The 21,393-nt window shown below is 37.6% G+C and overlaps 1 protein-coding gene across 1 annotated transcript in view; it reads right to left on the bottom strand.

Moving 5' to 3' along the window:
- CASK (calcium/calmodulin dependent serine protein kinase) overlaps positions 1 to 21,393 on the bottom strand; it is a 327,853-nt gene that overhangs the window by 196,626 nt on the left and 109,834 nt on the right. Inside the window, 1 exon segment of the mRNA XM_081808983.1 lies at positions 18,208 to 18,313. Coding sequence (XP_081665109.1) covers positions 18,208 to 18,313 — 106 coding nt within the window.

Below are 21,393 nucleotides of genomic sequence, written 5' to 3'. Positions count from 1 at the left end.
CGTTGAGGTGGGCCCTGTCCTGATGGTAATGACCCCTCAACTCCATCTCTAGCCCAGATTCTTCTCCTGGGGGCCTTACTCTTACGGGCAGCTGTGTACTGGCCACCTACAGGCAGGTGTCCCACAACTACCACACACTCAAATGATCCAAAAGTTAATTAGTAATTTTCTTCCCCAAACCTTCTTTTTATCTGAAGGGAATAGTCTTTCTTCAACTTGTGGAAGTTTGGGGCTGTTAGCTGAGTAAGGCCTCTCCTCTTCATCATTCCTTCTGTGTTCTACAGAATTCCTGTTTATGTATATTGGATATTCTCGATATGGCCTACAGGAGTCTTAGCTTCTCTTTCATACTTATCATCTCGAACCGTGCTTTGTTCTATACTGGTTCCTCAATACGGTCTTTCAACTTAGCCATACTGATTCCCAAGACAGACACACAGTGCACACACATGCTCCCTTAAGGTTTTACAACATTTACGAAACAGAACAAACAGCCTCTTGTTCTGTGGATGTTACCCCTTCCTTTTATCTTTTTGAGGACTTTGAAGTCCCTTTCAGATTCTTCTATTATTTCCATTTCCTTTAGACCCAATTTCCTATCTGTTGAGTTTGTTTCAGGATGTTTTTCCTTGTGTGCTTTGAAATTTTCATTTGAACATTAATCTTAAATGGGGGTTTCTTGGGTTATTTTTTTTTCCTTCTGTCCCCCTTTAGCTAGCTACCTAGCCTTCTATGGTGGCTACAGCTTTTCTCAGTCACTGTTTGAGGCTGAGGGGCTCTGTCCCACCCCTGGATTTCATGCAGTGGGCCAGACTCCAGTTCCCTTCCCTCGGGAGCCCTTGGTCCCTATTACAATGAAGAAGTTGAACTCCAAATCCCATCTTGCCTGGAATTATTTATGGACCCTCTATTACATTTTTCATACCGAGTCTAAAGGGTCTCTCTCTAATGCACAAATCTGATTATATTGTTGCCTTGGTAAAATTACTTCGATGTCTCCATCACCTATAGAATAAAATTTAAAGTCCAGTCAAACATCACCTCCTCAGAAATGGCTCCTGTGAACACCCTGTCCTCATCACTTTCTATCCCTGACCTGGTCCTTGTTATTCACAGCCCTCTCATCACTAGTTGCTATTGTTACTGCATTTTTATTTGTCAATGTGTCTCTTCCACTAGAATCTAAGTTTCATGTAGGCATGGACTTTGAATTACTCACGGTTAAATTCTGAGCACCTAGAACAGTGTCTGGCACATTGTAAATATTCAATAAATACTTGTGAATGGATGAATTAAAATCTTTAACAAGGCATTGAAAGCCCTAGATGTGGGGCGCCTGGCTGGCTCAGTCGGAAAAGCATGTGACTTAATCTCGGGGTCGTGAGTTCGAGCCCCACATTGGATACAGAGATGACTTAAATTAACAAACAAACAAACAAACAAACAAACAAAAAAACCAAAACACAGCCCTCGATGTATCAGTGCAAGGAGGAGTGAGGGCACTAGAGTCAAACAGCCTAGGATGGAATCCTGGCTGCAGCAGAGCAGCTTTGTGACCTTGAACAAGTCACCACCTCCTAAGCTGCAGTTTTCTCATCTATAAAATGGGCATAGTGCCTAATTTTAGTGGGTTGTTGAGAGGAAGTGAGAGATAATCAAAAAGTATAAAATGTAGGATGTAGTTATATCACTGGTGGTTTTTATTGTTTTCTTTCTTAAAAGTTCATGAGGCTTCTGTATCTTGACATCTTTAATACTTTCGTCTAGTTTCACCCCCCCCATTACCACTTGGTCATCCTTCAAGTCTCAGTATTCCTCCTCTATGAAGGCCCTCTCCCTTCCTTCCTCTCTCCCTCCCTTCTCATTGTAATTGCTTCCATGTCTATCCATCTCTGTCCTGTGCTTCTAGCTATGTCTCACAGGTAGTAGACATTAAGGGACAAAATTACTAAATGGATAAAGTTGGTGGCAGAGTTAGGACAACAGTACAGGCCTCTCCACTTGTCCTGTAACATTTCACTCACTCTCTCCCTCACTAAGGAGATGAGCTACCACGTAGAGGTACCAAATGGGAGCAAAGAGATACAGAGAGATAGCAAAGAGGGAACACGTCTAAGAACTGAGCCAGAATGGGAGCTCTGCCTAGCAGGAGTGCGGGACACCGGCTGAGGAATAAGGGAGTTTAGTGAAGGATGAAATGAAGATGTGCCCAAACTTCATTTCCCCGCAATATTGTTCTTGATATAGTCTCTTTACCTGGCTTCTCTGACACCTTGCTGTCATGATCTTCCTTCCATCTCTTCAGTTGTTCCTTCTCTGTCTTATTTGTTAGCTATTCCTCCTGTTCTGCAACCTTTCAAATTTGGGAGACCCTCCGTCCTCAAGTCCTATTTTCTTCTCCCTGTGTCTATACTACCCTAACCCATCTACACAGCGACTATCCCCAAACCTCTAGATCTGTTTCTGTGCTCCTAATCCACATATTCCACTTCGTCTTTAGCAATTTCACTCAGATGTCTCACAGAAACTTCCAACTCAACATGTCTAAAATGTATTTCACCATCTAATTCCAGGCACCATCATATATCAGGTGCTCAAGCCAGCGACCAGAGTCAAATTTGTCTCCTGCTTCCTTACTTCCTTTATCCAATCATCAAATCCTGTCCATTCTAATTCCTAAATATCTTCAGGTTCCATTCATTCTCTTTCATCTCTATTGACACTCATCTATCCTAGCCATCAATGTTCATGAGAGATCACTGTAATGGTCTCCTAATTCTCCCCACATCCAAATCCAACCCTACAGCAATACTGTAGCCAGAGAATGCTTAAAAAAAGACGTCTGATCATATAAGTTCGCTTGTGATGGCATCCACAACTTTAAAATCCAAAACCCTTGCCATGTCTTAAAAAGGCCCATCAAGATTTTGCCCCTATTTCTTGTGAACCTCTTGAGCCCTCAATAATGTGCACAAGAAATACGAAGGATATCTTTAAGACAAGCAATACTTCCTAGAGTCTAGCAAAAAGAACAAATACTAATATTCAAAGACACTGCCTAATGACTCAAGTCAACAGTCGGTGGAAGGGCAAATGACTTTATGTCTACTACTGAGTATTACAAATTCCCTTGGGCCCAGGCACCTCACAATGATATGGAATCCAGCATTCTGGTCAAGTCCACAGATACAGATAAGGGCCATACAAACAAATCAGAATTTATCTACAACTCTCTCTGTCCAGATTTATGCATGGTTTTAGAATGAAATGTATTAATTAGTAAATACCTGAGAGATTAGTTCTTTAGATCACAATTTAAAATTAAGGTCTAACTCTCATACAATGCTGGTGGGAATGCAAAGTAGTACAACATCTATAGAAGGAATATGACATTAGCAATAGTATGAAATGACATATGCACAAGGTTATTAATGTAACAGAAGAAGGCTTGAAATGATCTAAATGTCCATTAGTAGGGGACTGGCTTAACAAACTATTCTACATCCATAATGGAGTATTAAGCAGGTATAAACAGGAATGAAGATGCCTACATACTGCTATGGAGAGATCCTTGGTGTTTTCATATTATTAAATTAAAAATAATCAAGGTTTACAAGAGCATATGTGAGAGTGTGTAAGAAGGGGAGGCAGTACAAAAACGTAATATATACGTATTTTCTCATATTTTCAAACAGAGATAAATAAAACTAACCAAAATGACCTCGTTTTAATTTTAAGAAATAATTTCCTTGAAGGTAGGAAGTGAATGGGGACAGGGATGCAAGCCAGACCTTTCTGAATGAACCTTATTCACAAGTTTGACTTCGTAATCATGTACATGTTTTTCATAATCTAAAAACAAAATTAAATCATGACGAAAAAAAGAGGCAATTCCTGGGCGCCTGGGTGGCTCAGTCGTTAAGCGTCTGCCTTCAGCTCAGGTCACGGTCCCAGGGTCCTGGGATGGAGCCCCACATCGGGCTCCCTGCTCTGCGGGGAGCCTGCTTCTCCCTCTCCCACTCCCCCTGCTTGTGTTCCTGCTCTCGCTATGTCTCTCTCTGTCAAATAAATAAATAAAATCTTTAAAAAAAAAAAAAAAAGAGGCAATTCCTAAAAGTAAAAACAAACTAATGCTGGTATCTGAATAAGATCAGTAGAGTGTATCAATGTCAATATCCTGGTTGTGATACTATACTAGTTTTGCAAAATGTTAATGTTGGGAGAAACTGGGCAACATCTCCAAGGACCTCTCTGTATTATTTCTTATAGCTACACGTGAAGCTACAATTCTCTCAATAAAAACTTTAATTAAAAAAAAAAAACTGAACTGATATAAACAAACCTATCTCTACAACCAGCTTGTCATCACAACCACAAAGAGTTATTTAAATGACTTTAAACCCCAGTGCTTGTGACTGTGCATCTCTACTGGGATATGCCATAAGGATGAAAAGAAGGGCAAAGAAATCCTAATCTGCATTCAGTAGTCTTACTTTTATTATATCTTTAAATCAGTAGGATGAAGCCATTAAGTATGTTAATGTGGTAAGGAACCCAGATTTTCAGAGAAAAGAAGTACAAATAGAAAATTTAAAAAGTTAAATAAAAACTCTACTTTCTTTCTCACTTAAAAAAAAAAACAAAACTTTACATTCTGGGAAAACTTTTGAAAGGAGAAAGTATAGAGTAATGAAGCCTTGTGTACCCATTACCCTGCTCCAGCAACTGACAATTTCCTATACTTCAAACCCAGTACCCACTGCTCACCCCTCACCTGATTCTGAGGCAGATCCCAGACATTAATATCACCTTATGCATAAATATTTCAGTACTTATCTCCACAAAATAAGGACTCTGTAAAATGATTGCAATGACAAAATTACATTAAAAACCCAAAATTCCTTATATCTAGTAAATGGCTCATAAATAAAAATCTGCAATTATTACCTTAAACTGGAAATGATATAAACTTGTGGTTTCGTTTTTGTTTAGTTTTGATCGAAGAAAACTTTTTAGTTTAGAATAATTTTTTTGAAGATTTTATTTATTTATTTGAGACAGAGAGTGAGAGAGAGCATGAGCTAGGGGAGGGGCAGAGGGAGAGGGAGAAGCAGACTCCCCGCTGAGCAGGGAGCCCAATGTGGGGCTGGATTCCAGGATCCTGAGATCATGACCCGAGCCGAAGGCAGACGCTTAACCAACTGAGCCACCCAGGCGCCCCTAGAGTAATTTTAGATTTACATAAAAAGGGCAAACATAGTACAGAGTTCCTGTATGCCTCTCACCCAACTTCCCCTAATGTTACAACATCTTAGGTGACTACAGTACATTTGCCGAAACTAAGAGGGTAACGCTGGTACATTACTATCAATTCAGCTCTAAACTGTAGGTGGACTTCAGTTTGCTGACTAATGTACTTTGTTCTGGGATCCCATGCAGGACAGACAGCACAATGCATTTTGTTATTAAGTCTTAGTTTTTTCCTCTGGTCTGTGACAATTTTTCAGTCTTGTTTTTCATGATCTCAACTGCTTCAAAAAAAAGGGGCACTGGCCAGGTGTTTTGTAGAATGTCCCTCAATTTCGATCTGTGTTTGTTTGTTTGTTTGTTTTCCCCATTTTTCGATGGGGGTTGTAGATTTTGGGGAAGGATATCAGAGAGGTGAAGTGTCCTTCTCCTCATATCACCTCAGGGGACATGTGATATCCACATGACTTATCACTGGTGATGTTAACTTGATTCCCTGAATAAGGAGAAGGGGGTCAGCCAGTTTTCTTCACTATCAAGCTGCTATGTTCTCCTTTCCATCCTCTGTTCTTTGAAAGTGAGTCACCAAGTCCAGCCCACACTGAAGGAAGGATGGGGATTATCTTCATCTCCTGGAGGGGGAGGGGGGAGTAGCTACATATATTGTTTGGAATTCTGTAAGGAAGATTTGTTCCTTCTCTCCCATTGTTAATTTATTCAATAATTTATGTATATCAGTATGGACTCATATATACGTATTTTATACTCTGGGTTATAATCCAATACTATGTTATTTTGTTGCCCAAACTGTTCCAGGTTTGGCCATTGGGAGTTCCTTCAGGTTGGCTCCTGTGACCCTTTGACATTACTTTTTTTTTTTTTTTTTTTTGAGCACTTCCTTCCTTTCAGACACTATAAAATGCTCCAGGCTCGTCTTGTATTTTCTCTGCCCCAGTCCTAGGAGTCATCATTTCTCCAAGGAGCCCTGGCTCTTCTAACAGAGAATAACAGAGAATAATATTTAGAAATGAAGATCTCTCTCAAATGAAGAAATAAAATCTTAAAAAAAAAAAAGAAGTTCTGGGTGTGGGTGTGCTCATTACTACTGCGGTTTCACTACTTCTAGACCCTCCCAGGGGACAGAGCCAGGAAATGCATGTGTATACTAACCCATGCACATGGATCCGTCTTCACTCTTATTTGTAACTTCTTTCTCTGACAGAATGTAAATTTCTGCATACTTAAAAAATCAACACACAAAAAATCCAATACCATAGGCAAAATGAAATGGGGAAAATATTTGCAAATATATGAAAAGGGTAAATATCCTTAGTAAATACCAGAATTCTTACAAAATGGCAAAAAACTAAAGAAAGTGAATGGATGAAAAGAAATGGGTAAGCATACTTTAAAAAATATTTGACCACACTAGTAACAAAACAAATGCAAATTAACCCAAAACATCATTTTGACTTATCAAAATGTAAACATGGATGCTGTCATCTATCACTGGTTTGAATATAAATTGGTATAATCTGTATGGAGAATGATAAGATACTATGTCAAAGAAGTTTTAACTATATTGCTGACATTTGCTAGGTGATGTCTCCCATTGAAGACAAAAAAAAATTGGGATAAAAAACTTCCTGGAAGCATCAAAGTACTAACCAAATTGTCAGGAATGTTGACTAGAATCTGGGAGAGAATGGGAACTCAGAGAGGTATCAAGAATCAAAGTCCTTCTTGCCCTGGGGACATCTGCTTACACAGAAGATCTTTAAGGGAAAAGAGGTCAGAATTCAGAGGAATCTCATAAATTACTCTTCAACCTTGAGCTAAAACCCTGAAGAGCTAGGGGTGAACCAGAAATAACCAGTCCCTTCACATACGTGCAATCTGGCTTGATCTCCGAGTGGTCTTAAAAATCTAAGCCTTAAACCTTAAGATGGTTCCAAAGTGCTAGTGCCTGAAGGTGCCTAGTAGCAGCAAATGAAAGTCCTCTCTGGGGGAAAGAAAGCATCATTCTAGGCCAGTAATTTTTGGAATAATTTCCAACACAGAGTCAAAATGAATCTGGTACATGAAGGGTAAGAGATCTTGATCAAGAACCAGCAAAAATGATAGACATAAAGACAAACCCACAGGGACTTCTTATGTTGAGATTATCCAGCAGAGATTATCAAATAATGAAGCTTATTATGTCCCAGAACATAAAAGCTGAGCTAGAATTTTTTTTTTGCAAGAAAATGAAAATAATGAAAAGTAATATAGATTTTCAAAAGAAAAACAAGCAAAATACAGAAAAGAAGGGAGAGGATATAGAGCATACCAGAAGGTACAGCTATATCTATGCTTAACTGGGGTCACAAAGGTGATGAGAGGAAGAAAGGGGCAGAGGCAATATTTAAAGTGATAACGGCTGAAAATTTTCCATAACGACAAATAGTATCAGTACACTGATTCAAGAGAAGGCAAGACTAAGACACCAACCCACACGCACACACTCACACACCCCACAAATGAAAGATGAAGAAAACATTTTTTAATAACCTGTGAAATAGAGATCATTCTTAGATTAGTGACAGACTGCTACCTGAATTCTCAACATCAATGGAAGCTGGAAGACAGTAGAATGATATCTAATGGAAAGAAAATGCCGACCTAGAATTCTCTACTCAGTGAATATCCTCCAAGACTGAAGGGGATAGAAGGAAATTCTGAAACTAATAAAAATGGAGAGTTTGCATCCAGCAGACTGACACAGGGAAAATGAATCCAGATAAAACCTTAGAGATACTGAAAGAATAATGAACAAAGAAAGGACAAGTGTGGAGTGATGTAAAAACATGTAGCTTACGTATTCATGCACACAAATGTAAATACATGAAAACAACAGCCTGTAAGTCAAAGGAGGGCCATTACATCAAATTCATGTGTTCTACAGTGCTTGTACTATTCAGGAAGACAATCATGGTATCAATATTAGAGCATGATGCATTAGGGAGTTGTGCTGTAATTCCTGAGGTACACACTAAGATAACAGAAAAGAATACTTAAATTTCCAAATTAATAGAGAAAAACAGAATGATAAAACATATTGAATTGACCCAAATAAGTCAGGGAAGGCAAAGAAAAGAAATACATAATAGGTGGTGCAATAGAAAGCACATAAGAATACCACAGACATAAATCAACTATCCCCAAATATCATTAAGTGTAAACGTACTAAACGCTCCAATTAAAAGACAAAGATTGAGTGTCTAGAATAAGAAAAATTATATGCTTTTAAATAAGAGACACATCTAAAACCTACAGGTACAAAAATGTTGAAACTTAAAAGGGAGGAAACAACTCCTAGAAAATTAAACCCAAAGTAGAAGGACAAAAATAACAAACAGAAATTACTGAACTAGAACATAAATACGCAATGAAAAGGATTAACAAAGCTAAAAGTCATCGTTTAAAAGACCGATAAAACTGGCAAATATCTAGCAAGGCTGAGAAGGAAAAAGAAAAGGCACAAATTACTAAAGAATGGAAAAGATCCTGCAGAGATATTATGAACCAATTTGTGCCAAAACTGTTTAAAAAGTTTCAATAAAATGCACTCATCCCTAGCAAAATACAATTCACCCAAAGTGAGGGTAATAAATAGAAAACCAAATATTCCTATAAATATTTAAGGAATTCAATCAGAAATGAAAACTCTTCTCACAAAAAAGTCTGGCCTGAATGGGTCTATAGGTAAGTTCTACCAATCATAAAGAAAACAAAACAAGCAAAACCAAAGAACACTCCCCAACTCATTTTATGAGGTTAGCACAATCTAGATATGAAGACCTGGTATGGACAGTATATGAAAATTATAGTTTAATCTTTCTATAAATATAGATACAAAAAGTCTAAAACATATAACAAACCAAATCTAGCAATACATAAAAGGGAATATAAGGATTATACATCACGGACCAAGTTTGGTTAGCCAAAGAATCAATGAAATTCACTGCATTAACAGATCAAAGGAGTCGTATGATCATTTTGACATATGTAGTAAAAAAGCATTTGATAAAATTCACCATCCATTCATGCTTAGCAAACTCTAAGATCAGAAATAAAGAAAACTGCTATCATCATTGTTCTGAATGTTTAATCCATTGCAGTAAAGGCCAGAAAAAGAAATACGTATAAGAATGGAAAAGGAATAAACAAAATCATCCTCATACACAGATGATATGATCAGGTACGCAGAAAATCCAAGTGATTCTACGGATAAATTATTGGGGTTGATACAGCTTGATGAATAGAAAGGAATATAAAGTCAATACAAGGAATCAGGGAAAGAGAAAGGAGATGAGAGAGACAGATCTACCTTTAAAAACAGATACCTAAGAATAAATCTAACGAAAGATGTATACAACCTCTGCAGAGTAAAGCATAAAACGTTATTGAAAGAAATCAAAGATCTAAATAAATGGGAAGATAGACACCATGTTCATGAATTGGAAGACTCAATATTGTAACCATGTCAATTATTCTCAAGCTGTTATAAAGATTTGATACAATAATTGAAGGGAAAATCCCAACAGGGGTGTATGTATGTGTGTAAACTGATAAGCTGTTTCTAAAATGTATATGGAAAATGTAGAGCAGTACATCTCTCAAGAACTGGCTGAAGAAGAACAAGGTAAAAGGCCCTGATCTACTGGTTACCAGAACTTAGTAAGATAACCAACATGCTCTTGGCACAATGCCAGGCAAATATACTATTGGACCAGAACAGAACCTGGGAACAATCACACACATATAGGTGCTTGATTTATGGCCAAAGTGGTACTGCAGAGCAGTCTTTGCAGTAATTGTGTTGAGACTGCTGAATATCTACATGGAAAGAAATGAAATTGGACTGCTACCTCACAGCATACTCCAAATTAATTTCAGATGGGTGATAAAAGCATAGGAGGATATCTTCATAATCTCAGAGTAGTAAATATTCCTTAAACAAAACCCCAAAACAGTAACCATAAAAGAAAAAATTGATAAGTTAGACTGTATCAAAATTACAAACTTCTGTTAATCTAAAGGTACCCTTAAAAGAATGAAGAGATATGTCACGGAGTGGCAATTAGGGAAGAATAATCAGGAGAAATCACAATGAGATTCTACTACACACCAACTGGCAAAAATTAAAAATTCTGACAATGCCAAGTATCAGCAAGGGTATGCAGCACAGGCAATAAGTAATCACGAGAATAAAAGGACGGTGCTGTTAATAAGGACTAACAGGTTTTTAAACAGGGGCAGTGCCAGGAAAACCAGGACTTGAATCACCTTAGAGAGGCAAGTATCATTGGTAAAGGGTCGGTTTATACATCTACTTTAGAAAATAAGCTTGGTATGATCTTGGAAAACTGAAGTTGTATAAACTCCAAAACCTATCAATTCCACTCCTAGGTTTATGCCCAGGATATATGTACAAGCTTGTTTACAACAGCACTGTTCAAAATAGCCAAATCTGAAAACAACCCAAATACATACTAACATTAAAATGAGTAGTTAAATTGTGAATGTTTGTTCACTGCAATACTATACAGCCATAAAATGAAGGAGCACAAAGCAACCTGGATCAATCTCACAGACCAAAAAAGAGTATATGCTGTAGGACTTCATTTAAAGATTTTAAAAGATAACACTGAAATTATATTACTCAGGGATACTGTATGGATGGTACAGATATGAAAGCATGGAGGTGAGGTCTAGATTAAAGGTAATTCTGAGAGAGGAAGGGGACTGTGGTTAAGAGTATTATAGGCAGTGTTTATATTTCTTGATCTGGGTTGTTGGTACATGGTTGTTCAGTTTACAGTAATTCCTTAAGCTGTATAGTTCTGTGTATGAATCTTTCTAAATGTAACAGGTTGTATAAAAAAAGGTTACATCTATGTGTGATGTAGGTATTTGTATGTATTCATACACTCTTTCATGCAGTAATCCTATTTCTAAAAACTTATTTTGAGGAAATAAAGCGATCATGGGGTGTAAACAAGTAATTATGTACAAGAATATTATTAATCATAACATTACTTCTAATAGGGAAAACAGAGTAAATGTCCAACTATAAGGAAATCATTAAATATGGCACATGCATATAGTTGAGGTATTGTAATTAGACTACTGTATCTAAAAAACATTGAACGGTATAGCAAAATGCTTAAAATTAATAAGTGAAAAGAATCGGGAAACAAAACTGCATATATAAAATGAGTGCAATTATGATCATGAACATAAGTAGAAGAAAATGTTCCGAAACGTTCACTGTGATTAACTTTTGCAAGTGGTATGATTTTTGTCATTATAATTCTCCACAATTTCTAAATTTGTATGAAGTATGTGTATTGTAAAGATTTACACTAGAAACTACTTACAATTTTTATTTTTAAATGAACAAACTTCTTTTAAATGGAAAATTAATTGAATTTTATTTTATGTGTATATAAACTTATTTCAAAATTATTTTTAGTGGTTGAAGATCAGCTTTTACATTCAAAAAAATTTACCAGAGTGACAACTTCAAATTCATCTCTAAGATAAGTATACATCAGAATGTAGTTTGTTTTCGGGCGCCTGGGTGGCTCAGTTGGTTAAGCGACTGCCTTCGGCTCAGGTCATGATCCTGGAGTCCCGGGATCGAGTCCCGCATCGGGCTCCCTGCTCGGCAGGGAGTCTGCTTCTCCCTCTCCTGCTCCCCCCTCTTGTGCTCTTTCTCTCTCTCACTCTCTCTCTCAAATAAATAATCTTTAAAAAAAAAAAAAAAAGAATGTAGTTTGTTTTCTAATGTAGCATTCAAAGGTTAAAATTTATTCTACACTGTAGCATCTCAATCTAGGGTTTGTTTTATACAAAAATTGGGACACCTACATTTTTCTCTTAATAGATGTCAAAATGATACAGTAATTACAGTTAAAAGTACTCCACAATTTTCTTTATAGGTAATTATATTTTGTTTGCAGATCCTGGAGTGTATCAACTTAAAACCCTTCATCTCTTTTTTTGTTTGTGCAGAAAAGAGTTAAGATAGCAGGCCTAAGGTTTTGAAGGGCTTGAAAGGCCTATCTACCTAGTTAGCTCTTGATTGGCATCTGGCAACTTGGACGGGTTCCTCCTGTCCTAACTGGAAAGCATGGCTCACTGACTGTGTCTACACTGTTTGTGCAAACAATATGATTTATCCCGAACACCTGCTTTCTCTTGGGGAGGCTGGAAGATGGTACGTGTCAGGCAGAGGGTACCTACATGACCAGCTCCCAATAAATAACCTGGGTGCTGAGTCTCTAATGAGCTTCCCTGGTTGGCAACATTTCACATGTGTTATCACAACTGGTTGCTGGCAGAAGACCCTTGGAAGCTTGTGCCTGGCTGCCCCTGGACTTCAACTCATATACCTTTTTCTCTTTGCTGGTTTTGCTTTATAGAATCTTTGAGCTGCAATAAATCACAGTTGTGATTACAACTAGATGCTGAGTCCTAGGAGTCCTCTTAGTCAATCATCAAACCTGGGGGTGCATCTTGGGGACCCCCGACACATAGTTCTTAAAGCTAAACATTTAATATAGTGAAGCTAGCTAAGGGAAATGTTTAAATTTTTAAAAAAGTTTATGATAATAGAAGTTTTTTTCTTTCAACTAGTATTTATCAAAGGTCTTTACAGGCACCCAGCTACATCCTCTCATATATCTTATTGCATTACCTTAAGTATCAAGCTTCTGATGTTTACTAGGACCAAACGATATTTTCCAACCATTTCCTATTATCCAGCACTTAAGTAGGCATTTGATAAATATGTGATGAATGAATGAATAGCAATTTTTATCATTACACATAAAAATACTTTCCTTTCCTTGGCAAGTTTGCTAGTAAGTAGAAATTGATTCTACTCTATCAGCATAAATGAATTCCACAAATATTCCCTTCCCCAAGCTTACACACCAGACCGAAAAGAAAAAGAAATAAAATTAAAAAAATAAAAGAGCTATCAGTCTATCTCCGTGTGAGCTTCAAAAATACAAACTGCTAATATTATTTTAAAAGATACAAACTATTGTTTTCATGTCAGTTGTATTTTAAATCCATATTTAATTACTACAAAAGTCTCCCTGTGGTATATGTAATCATTCTATAATAAGGTAATTAAAATTCCTTGGCCAGCCAATTTAGGATTTACAGCTTAACTCAAGTATCAGACACTACTAAAGACAAGCCCGGATGTGTTACTTAGAAATAATCATTTAATTTAAGTGGGGGTGACACAACACAGCCCCATCTTCAACACCGAACCTATATTTTTAAATATGTTTCAGCAAACTACTGCACACAAGTCCAAATTTAAGTGTAATCCCAAAGCAATGGATCTAGTGCAAACACATGCAAATTTCTAACAAACTACTGTGTGTGTTGGGGGAAAACAACAACATAGTCTCTAAATAGTAATGCCCCTACTTTAAAGGTCCAATCATCTCTTGACCTCCCACTTTGGGACTCACAGTTGTTGAAACTGAGTATCTAGGGGTGGTGCCTGGGTACAAGCTTGTTTGACAAGCTCTCCTCAGGATTTTTCAATGTTAAGTTTTGAAAACTACTGCTTTAATCTTTTCTGGCTCTAAAACTCTACTTCTGTGAGTCTCTGTATTTGAATATGCTTTAAACTTAAAGCTATTTGTAATTAAATGGGTATCAACTAGTTGGATGGGTTTTCTAACATAATAAGCAACCTGATCGGGCCATATAATTTCATGACTCTGGCTTAAGGGGAAAAAAAGGAGAGTTGGTTATAACAGTCTGTGGCAAAGGCAGATGTGGATACCTATTAAGAAAGTCATGGATTTCTTTTTCTTCATCAAAATTATCAGAGCTGTTTCCAAGTAGCCAAAAATTGCAAAGTCAACTGACCTTATTTTATTTGTTTTCCCTTTGTCTACTCTGTATTGGTGGCAGGTCAGAAAACTGTGGAAAGGGGTCCGGATAACCCATCACCTGAGCAATGAGCCCCTGAATACCAGGGATCATTACATCTATTGCCAGAAACATGGAACTAATTCTGGAGCAGCTTTGTCTACATTGCAGCTGTAGAGACAATCTCTTACCTAGCCAGTAGGTGGAGGCACACACAAACTTACTTTGCTTTGCTCTTTGAGCCATAGGACCTTAAATCTTCTAGTAAATTGGTCTTTTGTTTATTCATTTGTTTTAAACCCAGGAGATCAAAGAGAACACAAAAAAGTGAACAAGGACAACTGTTGAGGTGAATTTATAAAAAAACGATACAAAAGATTTCTATTTTGTTTCTGGCCCTTTTGAGAAATAACTAAGTTGTTTTAACTGTGAATTCATAATCCACTTCCAGATCCCCAGAGCTGATAAAATAATTCTAAATTTAGAAATAGATCTTTTAAAAATTCATGTTCAACAATCATGTTCAATTAGGGAAAAACTGAACATCAACCGAATGTGACCTAATACTAAGGAATGATTGTTGATTTTGCAAGGTATTATACTATTATGCATTGATATCTATCTATATCTATACCTCAAGTCCTTCTTTATAAATCTAAACAGGAATATTTTATAGGTGAAATGGTATTGCTTTAGAAATCACCAGGAAAAAAAGAAAAGATAACAGTAAAGGACACACAGAACAAGAATGGCAAAATGCTGATAACTGTTGAAGTTCAGTGACAGGTGCACTGAGGTTCACACTATTCTCTTTTTATCTGAAATTTTAGAAAACAAAAAGTTCAGAATATTAAATTATAAAGCCACGTCCTTGTGATTTGGTTTAACACTGAGATTAGGTGACCAATAGATATGCAACTTTAATGAAGTCTTATCTCCATATATAGCCACTGAAGAATTATTTCAATCACGACTGAATCATACAAAAAATTAGCTCTATAAAATCTCATATAATTTAACAGGAGAGACTAAAACTAACTTGCTAAATCCCCTGGAAACAATACCTTCCAGTTGTAGAGCGCTTCACCATTTTACAAAGTGAATTCACATCTAGTTCTGATAATCTTACTAAGATTTTAAAGGTAAAAAAAAAAAAAAAACCTTGGCTCAGAGAAGCCAGAAGACATGGCCAAAGTCACATCATCAGTAAAAGTGATGGAGCTGGGATAGTAACTCAAGTTTTAGAACACCAAAGATCATCTCTCTACCGTACTGTCACTTAGACCTCTTTGAAACAAATAGCAAACATGATGAAATTTAGGTGAATCTTAAAATTTTGCTTTCTGTGCTCATTACTTGAGAGTATATGATAAAACTGTTTTTTTTTTTTGTTTTCTCAGTGAATAAAAATACAGATAAAAACAGGTTTCTTGAATAAAGAATAAAATTGTAAATCAGAGAAAGTTATTAAAAAAGAATTATAACATCTTAAAATTGGAAGGGACACTAGAGGCCCTCTCTAGTCCAAAATTAAACCCTTATCTTTAGCCTCCTTGGATGGGTCCAGCTTGAGCTCAAGCATTTCTAGTGAGGAACTGCATACTCTGTGAGACAGCCTGCTTCATTCACAGACTTAGTCTAATTGCTACAGGGGCTTTCCTTGCTTAGAGGTGGAATCTACCTGCTGCTTGTTGATTCCAGTTACAGCCCCTGACCCTACACTGAACAAACATATAATCCTCTTACATATGACACCCTTTTAAATAACTGAAGACTTTCGGTATGTTTTACCACAGCCTTTGTTCTGAGGACTCTCTTGGCAGAAAAAGAAAACCAGTGGATTCTTGAGTAACTAAAGCTTCCCAGTCTTTTCAACAGCTCTTCCATGGTCTTCAAACTGGGACTTGGGGAATCTCTGGGAGTACCCAAAGTCCTTCCAGGAGATAGGAGAATTAGGATCTTTTGAAGGCAATCAATGTCCATTTCTTCACTTGCCATAATTTGATCTGTTTGAAAACAAGTCTATGGTCTGGTGAGTTTCCTTTTACATCTCCACTCATAAGGGCCCATCTCAAAAGAGAACTGCTCACCCATCCTGAAAAACCTGCCTAGCTTCAGAGACAACTAGGGAATGCAAAGCTCCTGAGAGAAACACTTAAGAGCAAAACAGAGCTTCAGAAAGAAAGAGGAGAGCCACTTTATTTCATCCAGATAATATATGCATGGCAAAGCCTTATCTATTTCAGAATTAAAAATCAATAGTAAGATGACTGTCACAGGGATGTCTATTAACACTTTAATTTTGTTTGAAAAATGAAGGCAGATTTTTCTCTGACAGTGAGTCTGATTTGGCTGACTGGCTTGACAATGACGACTAGCTCTGCCATTTAGGTCAGATAGCAGACATTTTCCATAAATTGAGTGAGATAAAGGTGCTGATCTACCATTCAGAGGAAAATATATTTAAAAGAATACACAGAACACTAAAAATGACAGCCTCACAATAGAAGCTTTTATATATCAACTCAAAAGTATGTGAGGAGGTACATGGTTTTCAAAATTCTTTTAGCAGGTATGTCAACAAAAATTTTTGTGAGGCTGTGACTCTAGGGCAAAATTTGTAGGCTCTTTCCCACTCTGGTTATCACCTTTGGGAAGCGTACCAGGGTCCTGCTTACTATGAACACTCTAGGGAGAACGGGTAGTATACAATATGGTGGGAGTGTTGGCTTGGTTCTAAATACTATATATTTTTAATTAATGTAGCCAAAGGTTCCATTCAGCGCTTTTTTTAAAGTTGCTGCAGCAACTACCTTTCAAAACATTTACATCTTTTTCACATAAGCAGTTACAACTAAGCTTATAGTGATCTTGCACTTATATAACTGAAGGAGTTTGTATTGACTGGTCTTAAATTTCATCTTTGTTTCAGCTCTTTTGCTACAAACTTGTAAAATGTTTTAAAAATTTGATCTAGATATTCAATGCATTAGCTAGCCCTCCATGGCGGGGGGGGGGAGGGGGCCGGGGGGGGGCAGCGTCTTACACGGCTCCCAAGGATGACCAATATCTCCTGGTGTTCACACCCTTGTGTAATCCTCTCCCCTTATGTGTGGGCTGGATCTGGGGACTTACTTCTAACTAACAGAATATGGTAGAAGTGATGGTGTATGATTTCTGAGATTAGGTTACAAGGCTGACTTCCATATGGAGAGGCCCGGTGACAAGGAACCCAGGGAAGCCTAGGCCAATGGCTCATGAGGAACTAAGGCTCTCAGTCCAGTAGGCTGCTGCCAACAACCATGTGAGTGAGCTTGGAAGCAAATCCATCCCCACTGGAGTCTTAAAATGACTCCAGTCCTGGCCAATGCCTCGATTACCACCTTGTGAGAGACCCTAATCAAAGTCATGGAAGAAAATTTTAAAGAATAGGATGCCATCCCATAAAGCTTTATACAGTCTCTTTGGACACAATCATCCCATTAGCTACAAACTACCCAGTTATACTATCCTTAGCTCACATTTCTCCATCTTATGACAAAAATTCTATGGCAAACATGTCAAGTGGCTTATTAAAATCAGATACACTGTTATCTACAGAATTTCCTTAATATGCCAATGTGGTAATTATATCAAAATAGGAAGTCAAATCTGTTATTACTTGTTTTTAGTTGCCAGAGAGGCTTGCTACATGGAGACCTCTACTCCTAACTCAGTCTTCTTCAATAAGACTCCTATGGTCAGAATTTTGTATTTTGGGGCCTGCCATTCATCTGAACTCTTTCTCTCTACAGCCTCTTCTCTGAAGTATACTAAAAATGAAGGTAACTAAATATGCCCAACTTTTGCTTCCTTAGCCATTGTGAACCTTAAGATGAGATAATTCTTTTATTCTTGTTACTTTTTTTAAACAGATGAGCTCACAACTACTGTTAAATTTTAAAAGTGTTAGCATTATCCCAAACCAGCACTGCTTAAAACTTTAACCCTTAAGAAAATAAAATGTACACTCACAATTCAAAAACCATGTAAAGCATTCCATCTGAGCTATATGTCTCCAATAACTCTACAATGTGGGGATGTTTCAGCATATGACAGATACTGGCTTCCCGCTTTAGATCTGCAAAACAAACACAGGACATACTTTGTTAGGTAAGAACAAAAGACAATCAGAGTGAATGATGAATGAATGGATGTGATCTATGGTAACATGAAGACTTCTCTAACTAAAGAGATGAAATCCCCCATTTAAGCTAAGCTTAACTTTTTACCCTTTAAAATCTTTGACAATATAACTTTTTCATTTTTTGCTAGTCTAAATCTATCTATATATATTACAGAGTCAGCTCTTATTTTTATTTATTTAAGTAATTAGGCTCTATGCCCAGCGTGGGGCTTGAACTCATGGCCCTGAGATCAAGAGTTGCATGCTCTACCGACTGAGCCAGCCAGGTGCCCAGCTTTTATTAATAAGAAATGTAAATAGCACAAATACTTTCCCCAAACTCTTATAATCAAGTCTCAAAATTTATAACTTTCTTGATCTGGTAATAATAAACAACTCAATTTGCTGTTTTGAATTGTACCTCATTTTCTTAGTCTTCCCTAAATTGGATAAGAATATGTTGTCTATTCTTTAGCCTAAAATCTAGCATTTACAGATACACACCAGGGAAATTATATGGAATAAAGGGCAAAAAACAGTATCATTTACACAGTAAAGGCACTGCTCCCACCCAGCATCAAAGTCAGAAATTTATTTTACATCATCTATAAAACTTTGATAATTCAGGACACTACTCAGAAGAACAAATTCAGACAATGTAGGTAAGACTACTGCATAAGTTACAGAATATTATTTGGAAAATAAGACCGTTCATATCATCGTCATCATTGTACAAACACATTTTGGGCATAGGTATCACTTGCCATGTCCACATGAAACAAGATAACTAAAGCCTTCCTGTGTTAATAGTGCTGGAGTTTTACCTGTTTGCAGGTGAATAAAATCTAATGTGACATTTTTATATTTGGAAGTAGAAGGCAAACAGATGAAGAGCCAAGGCTGAGGATGTACTACACGAAGCAAAAGAGATAATGTTATTTCCTCTCTGATTTATTAATTCAACTTAGCCTTGTCAATAAGAGCAATCGCTGCAGATTGAACCATGGAAGACTTATGTAAGGGTAGAATGAGGAAAAGAAGTCAGTAAATTAGACAAAAGAGAAGCCACCGGAAAAGGAAGAATAATACAATATTAAGAAAGTCAAGGGAATAGAGGGAATTAAGGCATGAGTAGTTGGAAAAGGCTAAGGAAAGGCTGTAAGAGTCAGCCAGAAAATACCATTAGCATTCTGGGCAAGATCAAGTTCTGTGGAGAGGTCAGGTTTGAAGTCGGTATGCAGGAGACAATTATGTACTAACAGATTAAAATTTATCATGTTTCTCACTGGGCTAAGTACTTAATAGAGTCATTATCCTTGCTGAGCCAACAACCCTGCGAGGTAGGTACTTTACAGGTTAGGAAGCTAAGGCTTAGAAATGTGTTCAAGATCACATAGCTACCACAACCGGGAGGTCTGAGCCTTGGCCTGTCCAACTCCAAAGTCAGCAGTCCTTCCACAATGCCATGCCAGGTTTAGACATGATCAAATTAGAAGAATCTGGCTGTAGGAAAGGAACAGCAAAGTCAAAGAAGGTTTGATTTTTCTGTTTTTGCTGTTTTAAAGGGAACACTGTGTAAGTGGCAGTGATGAAAAGCCCATGGGATCTACAGCTGGAAACTCGGTGCCGGGTCTGTCACTTGCCGGCTGACTGTTACCCTCTACAAATGCCTTCCTTACTGCAGATGAAATGGGGCAGGTCATAGGTGATGCAGGACCTGCAAGGTCTACTCAATCGCCTTCAGGGGGCAGCGGTAAGATTCCCATGAAAGAATGCGCCAGTGGCTCTTTGGCTCAGGTCATGATCTCAGGGTCCTGAGATGGAGCCCTGCATCAGGCTCTGTGCTCAGCGGGGAGCCTGCTTGAGATTTTCTCTCTCCCTCTCCCTCTGCCCCTCCTCCCATTTGCTCACGCTCTCTCCTTAAAATAAATAAATAAATCTTAAGAAAAAAAAAAGAAAAAATGGGCGTGGAAGGAGTGTGCAGAATGTAACACTGCGGGGCTGAGGGGCAGGGTGGCTCAGTGTTCGTGGGAAAGCAAGAGGTCAGAGGCACATGAAAGATGGTCTCCAGCTCCAAAAGTGCTTGGGAAGGTCCTGCAGGAGAGGAGAGGTGTGAATCAGGTGTGGGTTTTGTGTAGAGAAGTCCTAAGTGTGAGGAAGGCTTTTGACAAGTGTGCTAGAAAGCCAGGCTGAAGCCAGGAGACATAAATCAGATACCTGCAGGTTTTTTTTTTTTTCCCCTCCTCCTTCAAGAATGTTCTGCCTCCAGCTTTTATGAAAAGCTCAGGAGTTTTATTACCCATTTTAACGTTTATTTTTAATTTTGCCCCTTTCAGGTAACTATAGTGTGTTGCAACTTCCACACTCACTTTGCCATGTGCCACATCTCTTGTACCAAAGGACTGCAAGTAGAAGCAGCTTCTCTAAAGACCCCTCTCACCGGACCTGCGCATTTCTGCTTGGTATACAGCTGAACATGCTCCTGGCCTAGTCTCTCATCATCTACCCACCCTCAAAATGAAGGCAGAATTGCCGCAGACCCTCCCATCAAAGACTAAAGCAATTTAAACATCACTGGATCTGGCATTTCAGGAACTAAAAAGCAGAGCACTGAGCAGCACAAAACTAACAACATAAAAAGATATTTGAAATTATAAAGGCAATGATGCAAAAGATGGCTTACATCTCGGATAATTATGGCACCATTTTCCATAATTCAAATATTGATTAAATGGGTATATTAAATAGCCCAAATGGAAAATCATGGTTTGAAAAACACAAATGCATTATATAAGCATTCAAACTGTGGATTCCAGGAGTATTAAATTCAGAATGCTTGTTTTTAGATGTGAATAAGAACTAAAGATGTATTTATTAAGTGCTATTAAGTCCTTGCTGATAGAGCAAACTAAAAATAGCATTTTCCTACAAATCAACTCATGAGGCAGAGTGGTAAGGAATTCAAAAGTAGGTGATAATGATTTGAAGTTGTGATTAACTGCTCTGAGATAACTAGCACAGAACATTCCTGTGAG

Source organism: Leptonychotes weddellii, chromosome X (assembly GCF_054177405.1).
Source record: "Leptonychotes weddellii isolate Sample4059 chromosome X, ASM5417740v2, whole genome shotgun sequence".
NCBI classification, from domain to species: Eukaryota; Metazoa; Chordata; class Mammalia; order Carnivora; family Phocidae; genus Leptonychotes; species Leptonychotes weddellii.
Note: the sequence above shows the minus strand (reverse complement) of the source record. Positions and strands in the feature narration are given on the sequence as shown.